The sequence below is a fragment of the Bacillus rossius genome, chromosome 6, assembly GCF_032445375.1.
Source record: "Bacillus rossius redtenbacheri isolate Brsri chromosome 6, Brsri_v3, whole genome shotgun sequence".
Lineage (NCBI taxonomy): Eukaryota > Metazoa > Arthropoda > Insecta > Phasmatodea > Bacillidae > Bacillus > Bacillus rossius.
The window spans coordinates 20,606,429-20,622,889 of NC_086334.1; the positions used below are offsets into that span (position 1 = coordinate 20,606,429).

General features: G+C 36.0%; 1 protein-coding gene across 1 annotated transcript in view; it reads left to right on the forward strand.

The window, feature by feature from the left end:
• The first annotated feature begins 992 nt into the window (after positions 1-992).
• LOC134532812 (GTP-binding protein 1) overlaps positions 993-16,461 on the forward strand; it is a 36,287-nt gene continuing 20,818 nt past the window's right edge. Inside the window, exons 1-9 of the mRNA XM_063369697.1 lie at positions 993-1,441; positions 5,654-5,765; positions 7,104-7,284; positions 8,795-8,973; positions 9,532-9,695; positions 11,458-11,696; positions 14,238-14,382; positions 15,555-15,737; positions 16,308-16,443. Of these exons, the coding sequence (XP_063225767.1) occupies positions 1,328-1,441; positions 5,654-5,765; positions 7,104-7,284; positions 8,795-8,973; positions 9,532-9,695; positions 11,458-11,696; positions 14,238-14,382; positions 15,555-15,737; positions 16,308-16,443 (1,453 nt within the window). The 5' untranslated portion in view covers positions 993-1,327. The remainder of the gene's footprint in view (positions 1,442-5,653; positions 5,766-7,103; positions 7,285-8,794; positions 8,974-9,531; positions 9,696-11,457; positions 11,697-14,237; positions 14,383-15,554; positions 15,738-16,307; positions 16,444-16,461) is intronic.

The following is a 16,461-nucleotide window of genomic DNA, read 5'->3' on the forward strand; positions in this document are numbered from 1 at the left end:
AAGCCTCTTTGAAGAATGTGTCTAATTTAATATTCGACTTAGCTTCTTGAAAACTAGTTTTGTGTTTATATGTATTTTTGTGTGTGAAACACATAGACTTGTTTGCATTTATCAAACAGATATTGCAACAGATACAGTAGCTACTACCTTTATTATTGTTTTAGGTATAAAAATAATTAAAATTATAATAAACCTAGAATTGTTGGAATTCATTATTTAAAAATCCAGAAACCCAAACACCATTGGAAAAACCCAGATCTGAGTGGAAAAACCCATGAGTGGCAGCCCTGCTTGTAACAATATCGCTTTGCGCCTCTCCTTCAAGGCTTCAACGCCTTCCCCTGCGCTTCCTCCCCTACATTCTTTCCCTTCTTTATCCCTTATTCGTCGTTCCTGCTCCCTCCCCTTTCACAAGCTCCGCCCAAGTGACAGTCATCTGCGATCGGGTACTGCGCTCATTGGCCGTGGTGTTGTTCCAGGTGAATTCTGAACTGATACTAAAGTCTCTGATACTTTTCAAGTGTACTCGTTTGCCGTTCCTGATACAGGCGCGTATCAGTGACAAAGTATCAGGTTGATACTTTTCGACCCACCTCTAGTCTGTGTTGTTATATATTTTTTCATGACTAATTTCCTGTAGCAGAAATCTTTAGCTGTGCGATATTTAGAGGTTGAATATTTTTTGTCCGTGCTGTCGCCTTTGTGTTGTTAATAATAATTGTTTAGTTTCTTCGTTAGTTTCGTTTGTATGCCATCAGCTAATTCAGTCTTGTTTTCTGTGAACTTTTTTAACTTCATATATTTTATTTTTCTGATCTTTTCCATGATAATTATTTAAAAACTGCAATAGATAATCTCAAAGAATAAATGGTTTTAAATCAAATTTCTCCATAGAATGAATCATTTGAAGAACGTTAGAAAATAGAAATGTTATACAAAATATGTATAAGGATTTATTTTTTAGGTAAATTTTAAACACATGTTGGCTACATCGATTGTTTATAAATAATAAGAATAACAAAACATACGTATTTTATGGCTGCTTCGTGGTTGAAAGTAGTAATATTGTCAAGTGTAATGTAACGTTGTATGAATGTTGACTCGCAATATTACAGTCCTCGTTAAGAGTCGTTTGTTGTATTTGAATATTTTATGCTAGGATCATTTGTTTGAACATAGCATATGATGTGTTTTCTCATGAGACTTGTTTTACGTATTCTTATTCCTTGGACAGCTAACTGCGTGTGAAGTCAGATATTTTATATAGCTACACGTGTTAACGCATTTTACCTTTCAGTGGGTGTTTTGTTTATATCAACTTAATAAAATGTCATCTGATGTGGAACAGAGTCCAACGAAAATTGAAAAAGCTACAAATATTTTTTTGGCATCACAAGAAGCATCAGCTGCTAATATAGATTGTTCAAGCATAAGAATAAAGGTAATAGTGTTTGCATGTATGATTGAAAGTTTTATAATGAACCGCATATGTATACATTTTTTAAGCCACAGTCATGATGAAAGTATATTGTGTTAGAATTAACTGCTTTCTGAACAATATGTTCATCCCTAACCTATGAAAAGGAACACACTTTTTGGTTTCAAAAGTATTTTCTGAACTATGTGTGTATGTGTGTGTGGTTGAACTATGAGTACCTATGGTTAGTTTGTTTTTGCTGTCTTACTAGTGAAGAAGCATTTTTTAAAATATTTTTGTGTATATTATAATTAGGCTAAATAGTACAACGTAAATTTAGTTTATTAATACCTACAATTTCGTATCATCAATGACATGATTTGATTGGAGCTGCCTATAGCATTATGACCCGTACATTGTTAAATAGTAAGCATGTTATAAAAGGGGGTTTGTGTGGGGAATATTTAAAATATATTTAGATGCAAAAATTTGTATCATAAGAAAACTACTATCTTAAAATAGTAAAATATAGAATATACAGTTGAAGCTAGGTGGAGGGGCCTCGACTTAACTCCACCAAGCGCGTATCAAAAACACAGAGAAAATGATCGGGTTCCTAAAATTAGGAATGAAGGCAAGTTCTAAGTAGTGTTGAACACATGACTACCAAAAATATAAGCTTCTTTATGATGTGAGTATAAATGCAAATATAATATTTAGTATCAAACATAATAAACACAAGTATGCATATGAAAGCACGCAGGTTCATTAAGTGGTAAACTTAGGTAAATCAGAATCCTTGATTCGCATACAAGCACTGCGGACCAATGACGTTAAAGCGGAGAAAGGAACTATTTTCTTTAATGCCAAATTAATACAAGCCAAACGAGTACAATGCAACAATAATTTAAATGATTTGAGTAAGTACTGCCCGCAGCAATAAAGGGGCAATAAATATATTTAAAACACAAAAGCCGTACTAGGCAAACAACAGCGACGCGTCGCTATAACTAGAAAGATAAAACAATGGTAGCAAAAGTAGACGGCATAGTGGCTAGGCTCTTAGTGAACGGCGTTAACATGCTAAAAGTACTGAGCGTACTTGGCGTGAAAAGAAAAGAAGTAAATAATGACCCATCATTGAGCTGAAGGCTCCAAGCGAACGGTAACAGTTTACGTTAAGGGTCAAACAGAATTACGGCGCGCCCACCACACGCAAAGAAGAATCTGGAAGATTAATCATCATCGCCGAGTACGTACCACACGGAGAGCCCAGCCAGCCGAATGACTGTCACGAGCTTGAAAGAATCCACAACAGTTAGCACACAGCCCAAGCGGACCGGTACTTATACCAAGGCTGCACTACCCGCTAGGGAGCGCTGGTGAAGAGGCGGGGAGGAAAACTAAGGGGTAGGAAGGGGAAGACCTACTTGGAGAAAGGTCGAAGAGGGGGAAAGGACGGGAAGGATTGCTAGGCCGTGCAAGGAAAAGGTGCCAACTGCTTCACAGTATTCAGTTCATGATTGCCAAATAAAATTTTTGGTATAAGTTTCATATTGCATAAGTCTATCCTGTATCCTAATGGCTTGATCCTGAATACATTGATCCTGTGGTACTTTATGCTTGCTGTTTTAATTCAGTACCTACATCAAAAGGTCCTGAATACAACAAAATTATAATGTAAAAATGAATTATGATCAGATCAAATAAAAATCTGAAAATGATTATTTTTTACTTCCCAACATTGTTTGTATAGTAATATTTTTGTAATGTCCAGGATCTTTTGATGTACTAAATGAAAAGAACAAGCATCATTCACCACAGGATAAATCATACAGGTTCATTTATCTTGGCTTTAATTCTTGTATTTTTTATGATCACACTAAAATATTGTTTTCACTATAAAATTTATTTTTTACATTATTTATCATTGTCTAACCAAATCTCCTATTTTATTGTGGGTACTTCCTTAAACTGAATTGTTATAAATAATAACCTAAGCACAACTATACCATTACTAAGGCTGGGTGCACACAGATTTAGACAATATGTGATGCAGCATGTTCCGACACAACTGAATACCTCGCGACAGCTTAACACCATGTATTCCTTACTTCATTTCTTCCCAAATTAATCTTAAAATTAATTTGTCGTGATAATCCTTCACAGATGGATAATATAAAATAGGCTGTACCTGCCTGTACTAAATGTACATAATTGTCAGTCTGCATCCCGCACCATACTAAGGAAAAACAAGAGAATATAAACTCAAAGTAATAATGAAAAACAGTATTTGAATGTAGTTAGTTATAAACTAACTACTGCATGCCTTTGTTAACTACTGCCATCAGACAGTCGGCTTGCGATGAAGTTGTAGCAGTCATTCCAAGTTGTCGCCTCATGTCTGATCGTGACATGCCGCTTCTAATTCTGTGTGTTGCCTCTATATAAATACATGGAAATCAACTTCTATCAGACAAAATATCATGTTGTGTCATGCCTCATTCTGTGTGTGCCCAGCTTAAATCAAGATACAGACTGAAATATTAATGACCCATTCGAATATACAATCTCATAACTCTCCTGCTTACAAATTTTTCTTTATAAATCTCACCATACCTAATGAATTATCATGTCACACATTATATGCTTTTTGTTTTATGATTATGATCTTCAGGTTACCCTATACATCTTAATAAATTCAAAAACATATCTCGTGTCATTTGTTTTTGTGACCTATAATGCTTATTATCACTAATAGTAATAATTCTCTTGCTTTCTTATTTTTCAGATGTTATTTTAATTAGTCCTACATAATCACCGAACAAATTATCTCATATTTTTAACACCAGGTTGTGATTACTTCACAATAATATGCTTTAGTCAAATTAGTGAATCGTCTATAGTATTTACATCCACTATGATCATATAAGAACTACCTTCTTATAAACATACATATATAACTGTCAATATTTCTATTATGTTGCATTATACCAATTATAGCAAACACAGCATTCTTTATACTTATATACTTATTTCTGTTGATATTAATATTGTCATAATTTTCCCCTCTTGTTTCAATCATACAAAATAATCAATCATGTAACTGGTATTGAATATTATAATAATAGGCCTAACTATATCCATACTATTTTAACTGTGAAACTCTCAAATACAAATTTTCAATGTTTAATGTAAATATTAATGTAAAAAAACTATAATGAAACTATATAGGTTTGATTTACAAATTTTTACCATGATTGCTTCTAACAGTACTAAGAACATTAAATTAATAGCTTTTTAATTTTTTTTTCTTTGTTAATTTCTTAAAATATGTCGCAGTAAATGTTGAATCCAACAAACAAGACCAATTGAATAATTACATCTCTAAGGTAAGGCCATGTTGTGAGACTGGGCTAAAATGTATTCCCTCTTGGTTTAATATGAATAGTGTGGTGTGACAGCTTTGAAGCAGTTATCATGGGGGTTGAAATAATTTAAAGGGCCCGTAGTAGATCAATTTCAACACAACTCAGTTGTTACATTTGACGTAGTTGAACCTTGCGTTTTATTTATTATCGCTTGCTCATTGAGATTTAACATTTTATCAGATGCTGGGAATGCTAAGCCTAGTGGTCTTTCAGTATTGCATTAATTTCTTGTACGCGGTTTGCAATAGCTGTCGCACAATAGGCGAAAAAGTGCTTTTGCAAAAATTGCTGTTATTTACATAATGTTCTACTCAGGCACCAGCAACATGTTTGTGGGAAGTTCTACTGGCAAAGTACGTCCCCTAAGCAGCTCCCAACAGCAGTTGCCGTAGTTACTTTCATTGGTGCTACTAGTTTATCTAGTTTTTACAGACTCTCAGATCCTGATGTGACTCAACAGTTGAACCCAGCAGCCTGAGGATGAATGTGTTCAATTGCAATTGACTATCAAACGTCTGCAGGGCATCAGAGACGTTCATGCTTAAATTCGTTTGGATCCCACTTCCTGTGTTTTTTATTTTTAACCCTGGCACTTATTTGTTTGCAATATTGAATCATTCTACACTAACATAATGGGGGCTATAATTTGTATTCATATGTAAATCTTGAATATTTATTTTTGCTTGTTTTCAAAACATTAGGTGTACATGCACTTGAAATTAGTTAATTGCCTGCTAAACTTCCAACTGACGATAATTACAACTGTTTGTGTGTGTTAACAAAGGTTTGATTATTTTTTTTGCAGACTGCTCTTGTCGACCCAGATGAGAAGCAGTATGATCTCCTACATCAGTATCTTAAACAGCGCCTCGACGATGGCAATGGGGAGACCATATTTGATATTGGCCTGGGGGAAGGTACGTGCATTCTTGCTCTTCCCAAAAATTTGGTCTGCGGGGTTTGTAGATAGCTGAATACAGTAAATATAGGTATGTACACATAGCACATGTCATTTAAATAAAACACATTTTTTCTTAGTGTTTTTCTTTAGTCCCTAAGGAATTTAAGTATAGGACTATTTTTTCCCAATGTGTGTGTGTGTGTATATATATTTATATATATATATTTATTTATTTATTTATTTTTATATATTTTTTTCATTTTGGTACACCTACACATGTTTAAGAATTAGATGAATTTTGGAATATGATTATTGATAGTTATGAAATATGTAATAATGAATGAAAAATATTTAAACATCTCTTTATACTCCTTGTAATAATTATGGCTGGGCAAATACAGATCACTATAGCACAGTATCAACCAATATTGACTATTTTTATCGGAAGCATCTCAGAAAATAATAATTAATGTAGATACTACCACTTTCAATTTTTAATTATGCAAAAAAATTAAAACTTTGGGTATTTTCAATGTCAATTCATTTTTGTAAGTGAGAGTGATTTTAACCATCTCTTAAAGTGGCAAATGGAATTTTGTCCGAATAGATAGTTATGTTTTCAGCATCACCAGCACAATTCAGTGTATTCAGCGTCATTCAGTGTATTCAGTATACACAGTCGGTGCTGAGATTCAGGTAGGTAGACAACAGTGCTTGAAAGTGACATAAGTGATGCAGTGTGTAAATTTTTTCAGCTAAACTTTTCAAAATGAAGGTTCATTGTATTTCCCTCATTGGGCTGTTGCCTTCAATGAATAAAAAAAGCAGTTTTTGGAAGCATGTTAAACTGACCCTCCCTCCACATCATGGATCATCAAATTATGTGTGGCGACACCTTCCACCCTCATGTATCACATGGCTGCATCTCAGGACTCATTCAGACCTTGCCGTGTTATCGGTACTAAGCAGAGTTTAAAGTAATCTGGATTTTGGCAGTTTTTGTTCTCTAGGAATGTACTTCATGCACATATATTTTATTTGTAAAATTTTCAAACCTTGCGAAGAAAAATGTTTTGAATGATAAAGGTAAAAACAATAAAATTTACTGTATGTAGTAAACTATTTTCATATAAATGGTAAGTTTCCTTTGTTTTCTCCCAGATTATTAAAAAAAAAAAATGTGTGGATATTGGCATTGAGTATTGGCAGTATATGTATGGGTATCTGAGGAATCAGCAATTTCTGGTATTGGCCCAGTCCTCCGTGTACGTGCAGTTGTCCTAATGAAGGATGGAACGGACGGAGATGAGCAGGGGGTGGCGAGGACCCAGGCACAGCAGTGGCGTGCTTGCAGATGGGGGAGAGAGCGGTCTGAAGCCGGACGAGTACGACGCGTCGTTGGCGACCTTGCAGTCCCTGGCCAGCACTCTGGGCGCCGACTGCGTGCTGCTGCGGCAGAGGAAGATGGAGCAGGGCCAGACGGGGCAGTACCTCGTGCGCAGAAGGGTCGACATAGAGGACTTCATGGAGATCAGGTAGAGCGACTCTGTAAGCGTTATTTGCGGAAAACATGCATCAAAGAGAAATTTATTAGTAATATGTAAATACAACTGAAATAATTTTTAAAACTGGCAACAAGATGTTTAATGTATACATTTTTCTTATGTATTATAGAATTTTTATAAAAACAAACCACTCAATACTTACAAACCCACCAGATACAAAAATAAAAGTGATAGTAAATCAGTATATGCCCAGTTATATTTTGAACCTACTATTGACACCAACCTTCGGTGTCCCTCGGTTCATTAAGGCTGTTATGATGCACTGCCGTGACGATGGGTCGACAAACAATCGAGGGGCTGCAAGGTCGATGGTCAGTCCTGCCTTTGAACCCCCTTCCTCTAGTGGTCTCCTCATGGTCCTCATTAGAAACATTCATGAATAGTAGTACACATACATACAGCTTTGATTAGTGTGTGTACTAGTATTCACAACTGTAACCTTTTTTACTTGCTGTCTGGAAGCAAACACACGATTATTTTTTTTGCATTTTGCAATTTAAGTTTCATTAGATTGCTTGGTGATTTTGTGCAGTTTACAGGAATTTGTTAAAGGAAAAAATAAGTTTGTTCAAATGTTTGATGCTGATATCAATATCAAAATATTTAGAACTTAAATTTTTAATTTTTGGAAGGAATTCTTTAAATGGAAATTTGTAAAATAAATTTTTTTTGAGCTATGTAAGTATTTGCGTGCATAATAAACATTCATATTGTTGATATGAAATTATTTTTAAATTTAGGAGTTAATTAATATGTTTTATGATAAAAAAAAACTGAATTAGGTATATCCTATCCTTGAACGTAAGTCAACCTTAAATATAAGTCAATCTCAGACACAGGATGACATCGAATATAAGGTAATTTTGATTGTGAGATAACCACCAATGTAAAATCATTTTGAAAGTAACATAACCTCAACTATAAGACAATCTTGATTTTAATATGTATGAACTTGAATGTAAAACAAATTCAAACCCAGTGTAAAGTGACTTCAAGTGTAAGATTACCTTAAATACAAGAATATTTTAAACTTAAAATGTAATGCAGTTAACTCAAAATCCCTTCAGAGCTAATAAATATTTTACTGTAACCAAGCTGACATATTAAATAAAGTTAAGTAATTTTTCATTCCGCTGTTTGATATTTTACAAATCTTTAACTTTGTATTTCTATTATTTCTAGTATTTAATTTCCAATTGTCTGTTAACCAATAATGTGCTAGCAAATATTTTTTTAAATTTATTTAAAGTATGTATGTACAAATTTAATTCACTCTCCAAAAAGACTTTTTGTACAATTGTTGATAATATTTTCTTATTAGTTTCATTTTTGTTTAGTTAAAGAACAGCAATAATATTCGCACAATATTAAAAAAAGATAAGTGATATCAAAATAAGATGCATAGCAGCATAATTCTATTGAATATTGATCCTTGTGTTTTCCCGAACGTTGACGCATGAAGTGCGTGTCGGTGCCGCAGGGTGGCCGTGGTGGGCAACGTCGACGCGGGGAAGTCCACGCTGCTGGGGGTGCTCACTCACGGGGAGCTGGACAACGGGAGGGGCCACGCACGACAGAGGCTGTTCCGCCACAAGCACGAGATGGAGTCGGGCCGCACCAGCTCCGTCGGGAATGATATCCTGGGCTTTGACAGTTGCGGTTAGTCTTCAGCACACCTGTTTGGCCTTCAAAGAAAGGTCTTTCGTTTTAAGGACCTCACCTGTTCGGGTACACAATGGCGTGTAGAGCTTCAGTAAAACCACCCAATTTAAGAACTGCTCAAGATATCGGACGGTGTCTTTTTACTAAACGTTTTTTAAGAACACTCTGCAGGGAATTTTTGAATTGTATTTTTAGAAGAGTGAAAATGGCTAAAATCTAAATTTCCAGTCTTAATTTGTAGGCATGAAACTCCTAGTAGAGATTTTTGAAAGCTCTCAAGGGACTTTTATTACACCTCTAAACTTCATTTCTCCGCCGTATAATGTTACGGTCATCGCTCAAATCTCATAGTTGCTCTAAGCACAACTATAAGACTGCACACCAGTTCACAGCCTTGCATTTATAGGGGCTACCACGTTAGAAGTACCAGTGAGCGTTGCACTAATTATCCTACTTAACATAAATATAACCATGACTAGGCAGATCCTTTGACCTACTTTAGTTTTGCGTATGTCTGTAGTTATAGTCGTGTGAAAGTGAGTCACCTTCTTGCAGGAAACATTGTTAACAAGCCAGAGCATGGGTCCCTGGATTGGGTGAAGATCTGCGAGAAGTCCTCGAAAGTGATAACTTTCATAGATCTCGCTGGTCACGAGCGCTATCTCAAAACAACCGTGTTTGGCATGACGGGGCACGCTCCAGACTTTGGCATGCTGATGGTGAGTAGCCTGCTTGAGCGTCAGCTGCTCGGAAAATAGAGATGAATGGAAATAAAAGTAGAAAGTGAAAGTTGGAAAAGCTAAAGAACAATCATTAATCTGCAGAGACTTTAAATTGTAAAGAAGATAAAGATATAAAAATAATGAACTGAAAATTCGACAGTTGTGCAAAGTCTTACATGCTGGTCCTTTAAGAAAGACACATAAAAAAAGAAAACCCACTTTCCCATTAAGGTGTGATCATGATGTTTGTCTAGTTGGATCAGCTACTTAGAACAGCAAGGGACAAAGCAAACTTAAAAATTTGGTATGATTATGTGCTGTACTTAGTAAACTTAAGGGCCATAGAGTAAACTAAGGAATGTAGGTAAACATGAAACTTGGAAGTGTAAATTTTATAATGGCAGTGTGAAGTGTATGCAGTGGCTTTGGTATTGTGACAAATCGGTTAAATTATTGCCGCCCACCAAGATTATTCTGGTTTGATTCATGGCAATGTAAAAACCAGAATTTTTGGAAGTTAGGAAACGTAGTGGACATTGCTGTAGTTCGAGGGTTGTATCTAGGCGTCTGCGAATACTTTTTTTTAAAATTTGAACTGATTTTTTCGAATTGAATTCCAATTATTTATAAATATATATACAAACAAAAATTTCTAATTTAATTTTGACATGCAGTGAAACTTTTTTTTCCCACACTTCACGGGAGTCCAGATAAATTTATCAAAAAATACAGCAAAATTAAAAGAAGAAATATATATGGAACCATAATAGAGAGATGGAAAATATTGTTGTTCAAACTGATTATATACATACCTACATAAAATAAGAGAATTTTTAGAAATTTAAAAATAAAATCACAGATTATTTGTTGCATATAAAAACAATGTACAAATGTATAGTGTTGCAGAAAACAAATCTAAATTTCTCAATAAATCATTTTAGCTTCATAGATTCTAAATTATGTTTATTAAAAATAATATTCACATTGAAATATCGAACTGAATCTCAAATTAATTACTAATATCAAATTATTAATGAATATAGAATAGTTTTTGAATACCTACTCACTTCTATCGGGGTTCTCCCATTATCCACACACATTAATTTGGAAGTTTTTTGATGTGATTTTAATGTGTTCCCATCACCCTTCATTGTCTCTAATGACTTTAGTGTTTACTAGATGTTAAACTTTGTTTATTTCCATTGCAGTATCAATATGTAACTGAAGTGAGGGTGACAATCATTGTCTCTAACTTTCCAAAGAAGCTGGTCCAACCAATGAAAGGTTGCAGTTACATGTTTGCCAAAAATGAATTTACCCTCTGGGTGTGTGCATACAAGTACCTATATATCAGTTTTTAAACACTGTGTTACTGTTAGTTATTGCCTAACCACCTTTAAATTGCCTTTCTTGTCAATGATTGTGCAAATGCACCAACATGTATGTATCTCCTAATCAAAAATCACATTTATATAGCATTTTAATTCACCAGAAAAATTTTTTTGTGGTGTAAAATACGTGGTAGTAATAATCCTGTTTCTTTTAAAACTATTTTTCTCTAATTTTTTTGATATGTGTTGTTGCTAGTGCACCAACAATATTAATGATGGTGTTATAGAAGAAGGCAGTTAGCGGGGCTTTTAAAACTGGTAGTGAAATTGCGAGCCAACAGAATGGCGGTTGAAGTGGTGCATGTTTAAGGGATCTGTGGTGTGTCTGAGTTGCGTGGAGAGGAGCGCGTGTGGCACGTGGCTTGCAGGTGGGGGCCAACGCTGGCATCGTGGGCATGACGAAGGAGCACCTGGGCCTCGCCCTGGCCCTCAGCGTGCCGGTGTTCGTGGTCGTCACCAAGATAGACATGTGCCCGCCCAACGTGCTGCAGGACACCCTCAAGCTGCTGGTTCGCATCCTCAAGTCCCCCGGCTGCCGCAAGGTGCCCGTCATGGTCAAGAGCGGTGACGACGTCATCATCAGCGCCACCAACTTCGTGTCCGAGAGGTCTCTCCCTTGCACGCCCACTTTCGGCAGACAAGTAGTGTATAGGTCACAATTTGTTGCATCTGGATGGTCGTTTGAGATACAGTAGAACCCGTTTATAGTGAACCCGCCTATAATGAATTCCCGTTTATTGTGAATTTCCGTCTCAGTCCCGGAAAAATGATGTGAGGTTATGTATTAACTTATTGGATATAGCGCACAACTTTTGTCAATGTTGATACGTTTTCCCGTGTACCACAAACAAATTTTGCCGACATAATGCACATTTATCTCAAATATTTTCATATAATTTCAAGTTTTTTCACAAAACATCTATTCTGGATCACATTGAAGTTTTTCTCAGCAATACGCTACTCAATTGTCCACTGTTCATATTATAAACAAGTCGTATTTGAGTGGTCTTGGTAGGCTACATGTAGCCAAAAATGGTGATCAGTTTGGTGAAAATAAAAAATAGTTTTCCCTGCATAGTTAAAGAATGGGCGAACGCGTGTACATTTAATATGTTATCAAAATTAAACATAAATTACCACCACACAAATACGTATGTACATTGTAGCAGCAAATTCGATGTTTTTACGTCTCATTTTTATCGTTCACGTTTCGGACATTTTGATCGAGTAAGGTTCGTAAGACTACCACTAGATAGAACTCTGTGGACTAAATTTTTCCATAGAATGTAATAAAATTTCGTTCCAGCTTTAGCAACTGCGATATTAAATGATACGTAGTGATCTTTGATGCGCCAGACTCATTTTTCGTTTATTTACTTTTGACGGTAAAAATAATTTTGTGTTATTAAGCTGCAAATGTGCTTCAATAAGAAATACGTACATAAAAAATGTGTGAAAAATGTGGTAAAAAACGTAAGGCATTATCTGTGCGAGATAAACTGGACATTACTGTCCCGCACGTGTAAATAGCAAAGGAACTGGGAATTGCAACATCCACATTAAGTACAATATTAAACAAGATGAACACTCTTCTTTCACGAGCTGCGAAAACGTCACAGAGTATTAAATGCCTGCAAAAAGGATAATACGCCGATGTCCAAGAACCATTAGGTAATAAAAAGTTTGTACATGCGTAGTTCATTAAAAATAATATCTGCATTTTCTCATAAAACTGTTGCTTTGAGTATTTTCATTCATTCTTTTCTTGGCTTAGGCCTATGTGTAGTTAAGATTTTGCTTTTGAGTATGTATTGCCAATATAAAAGTTTTCCCAGATATAAAGTTTCCCCTCTTCAGATTCGTTATAACAGGGTTCTACTGTAATTGTTTACAGTCCTGGTAAAGCAAAGCAGTATCTTTTCCCTGACATTAAGGAGGATCTTAACCCCACAGTAGTGGGGTAAGCTCATAGTCATGATAATGCTTGTATGATATAAACCTGTTTCTGATCTTATGTATTTGATTTAAGTGTTGTAATAACTTGGAACAACCCCCTGGGTTTAGGTCCAAATGTTGGCGTAGCCATAAGAAAACATATTGTAGAACCCTGTTATAATGTTTTTCAAGGGAGCACAAGAAAAAGTCATTATAAGCAGGAAATCCCAATTTAGCACTTAACAATGTTCGAGCTTTGTACCAATGGACTCACCAAGCTATGTAAACAACTTTAATGTTAAAACCAAAGATAGTATACTTGATACATGAATTTTCTGAAACAAGCCAACAATTTTTCAACTTCGTCTTGTTCCCTGGTTAAATTTTGTTTGTCTTTAAAGATACACTGCCACATTTTTTGTAAAATTGTCTCACGATTCATGATGACAACATTAAGAGTGAGAACGTCTACTCCTTCGCCACCTGAAAATGTTTAATTTTGGGATTCCTACGTATGAATGAAAAAAAAAATATTTGTAAGCAATAGAAAACACTTTTAGTTATGCCCTCGCTCAATGGTTGGCAACTTAAATATCGTAGGACTATGTACATGCATCTGAATACCCACTGGAATGGCAAGTAAGAGAAGAGTTGACTAAGGGTGCCAACTGACACGTAACTATGAACATTGTGTACCTTCAGTATATTGCATAAAATTGTATTTTAACAAACTTTATGTATTGTATGGCAGTAATTGTAAACATAAACATACATAAAGGAAACTTTTTATCGTAAGTGTTGGAATAATTTGGTTTTAAAACATTTTTCCCCCATTTATTGAATGTTAGAAAGCAAACATTATAAGCAGGAAATTACACTATTTATGAACATTATATGCAGGAAATAAATACATTGTCCTTATGGGGGAAATATTGGGACTTTAAAAATATGACATTATAAGCAGGAAAACATTATATGCAGGAACATTATAGGTAACAGGGTTCTACTGTATTTTTAAATCCACGCAGAATGTTGCCTGTAACTTAAACGAGCAACAGGTGCAAGGTTGATTTCCACTGGCTTCTTGGAATAAAGTCAGAATGTTGATTATTGAACCATTTGTGTGGGTTGGGGTACTTAAAAACCAGTGCAATGAATGTGTGGCTGCATGGTGCATGCACAGCATGGTTGATGTTGCTGCTGGTTTGTGCAGGTTATGCCCCATATTCCAAGTGTCCAATGTAACTGGGGAGAATCTTGAGCTGCTGAAGATGTTCCTGAACCTGCTGATGACACGCCAGGTCAGCCGCGATGACGAACCAGCCGAGTTTCAGATCGATGACCTCTACTCCGTGCCGGTGAGCTGCTATTACATCCGCTCGTCTTGCATCTTCTTTATGCCAACCTTTCTCACATGTATTGTCTAAACTCACAGCAGGACACTGCCAGTCTCAGAGATTTTGCATTAGGTACTTTTTCAGAATGATACAGTTGTTTCTTGAGTTTATTTTTGTTTTGCAAGTATAAAAAATGTTTAACCATTAATATGACAGCGTGTTATGCTACAAGCCTGTTGAGATGTCACCTATTATGATATGAATGTCATACCACATTAAGGGTCCAGCTTTACATTTTAAATGTTTAATTTTACTAAAAAGAACAAATTGTGTACAGAAGTATTTGTATAGTTTGAGATTCTAGCCTAGTATATTATAGTAACTTTCTAAAATTTGAAATACACAGAATTTTTGTTTACTTTTAATATGTATCCACTTTTTAAGCTTAGGTATTACACAGCGTACCCACAATATGGATAGTTGGGTAATATCAGTGAAAAATTAAGGAAGTTTGAATTGGTCTAGGAAAATCAGGAAATTTACATTTAATCTTGGTAAAGTCATAGTAATTCCCCAATGATAATAATTTGAGGGGGATATGTAAGCTCCAGTCTGCTATAACTAAAATGTAAAAGCATGGTTTGTTTTTAAGATGGTTGTTTAGTAGAGTCATACACACTATAAAACAATACCTGGAAGGTTCTGTTTGAAATAAAGACATTGGAGAGAGAGAGCTAAGCTAGATATGTGAACGGGGAAGGCTGGATTGTAAAATGGGTAAATTATTTTTAATAAGTCTGGGAAATTTGAAATTTTTTTCAGAGAAAAGTCAGGGAAATTTTACTATGGATTTGTGTGCACACGCTGCTACAGTTTGTTGTCACTATCAGAGTAGCCCTACACGGCCTACACATTAAACCTCTTAAATTTACTTCAATGTGCACATGGGGTGGGCGAGCTACAACTAAGCACTGATGTGCCGTTTGTCTGCACACTGCGATTGCAGTAAGATAAATTATGAATCACACTCCCAGTTTCTCTTGAACTAACTGAGCCATACTCAAATGGAAGTAACATTTTAATGTATATACTGTAAGTGCTGAAGTATTTAAGCCACTCTACTTGACGTGGCTGCTCAATGGAGGCAGTGGGGGGGTCGCTGTGCTGAGACAGGAGAGTGTTGTGCTTCACAGGGTGTGGGCACAGTGGTGTCCGGTACCACGCTCAAGGGCGTGATCCGTCTGAACGACACCCTGCTCCTGGGGCCTGACCCGCTGGGGCACTTCATCCCCATTGCGGTGAAGAGCATTCACCGCAAGCGCATGGTGGTCAGGGAGGTGCGCGGCGGACAGACTGCCTCCTTCGCTCTCAAGAAGGTGGGCATACAGGCGAAACCCACACACCTTAGTTGTTAGGTGTTAGGTGTTGATGGACTGGTCCAGCCACCATGTGCATGAAGTGTCATGCATCCAAAGCTAACTGATAATATGTCAACAAGTTTCCTGCAATTTGTTACCAGATTATGCGTCGACTCTTTGATTTAGGTTCAACACTGAAGAACTAGACACTAATAATTGATATAAGTGCCACGCTATTTTGTACATATGCCTCAAGTAGTGTTACTCAATAAATATAACTTATACATTTGCCATTACATTTGAACTAATTTAAACATTGAAAACATTGAATTTGTGAACTACTGAAGAAAAAAAAATTACATTATTTATCAAGCTAGCTTTGCAATTGCGAACAAATAATACAATAGACGTCAAATAACTGTTTTAATGTTCAGCAGATTATTAGTATAAGGAATTTTTGTTGCATTGGTATTGTCACTTTGTGGACTCCTCTTTGGTGAGCATGCTCCACTAAAATAAAGGTTCACTGTTCACATTATTGTGTTGTTGTGCAAGGCCACATGTGAACTGTGAACATGTGCTATCCAGATCAAGCGCAACGCCCTGCGTAAGGGCATGGTGATGGTGTCCCCAGCGCTGAATCCCAAGGCATGCTGGGAGTTTGAGGGGGAGATCCTGGTTCTGCACCACCCGACAACCATCAGCACTCGCTACCAAGCCATGGGTGAGTTCCTCTGCAGGC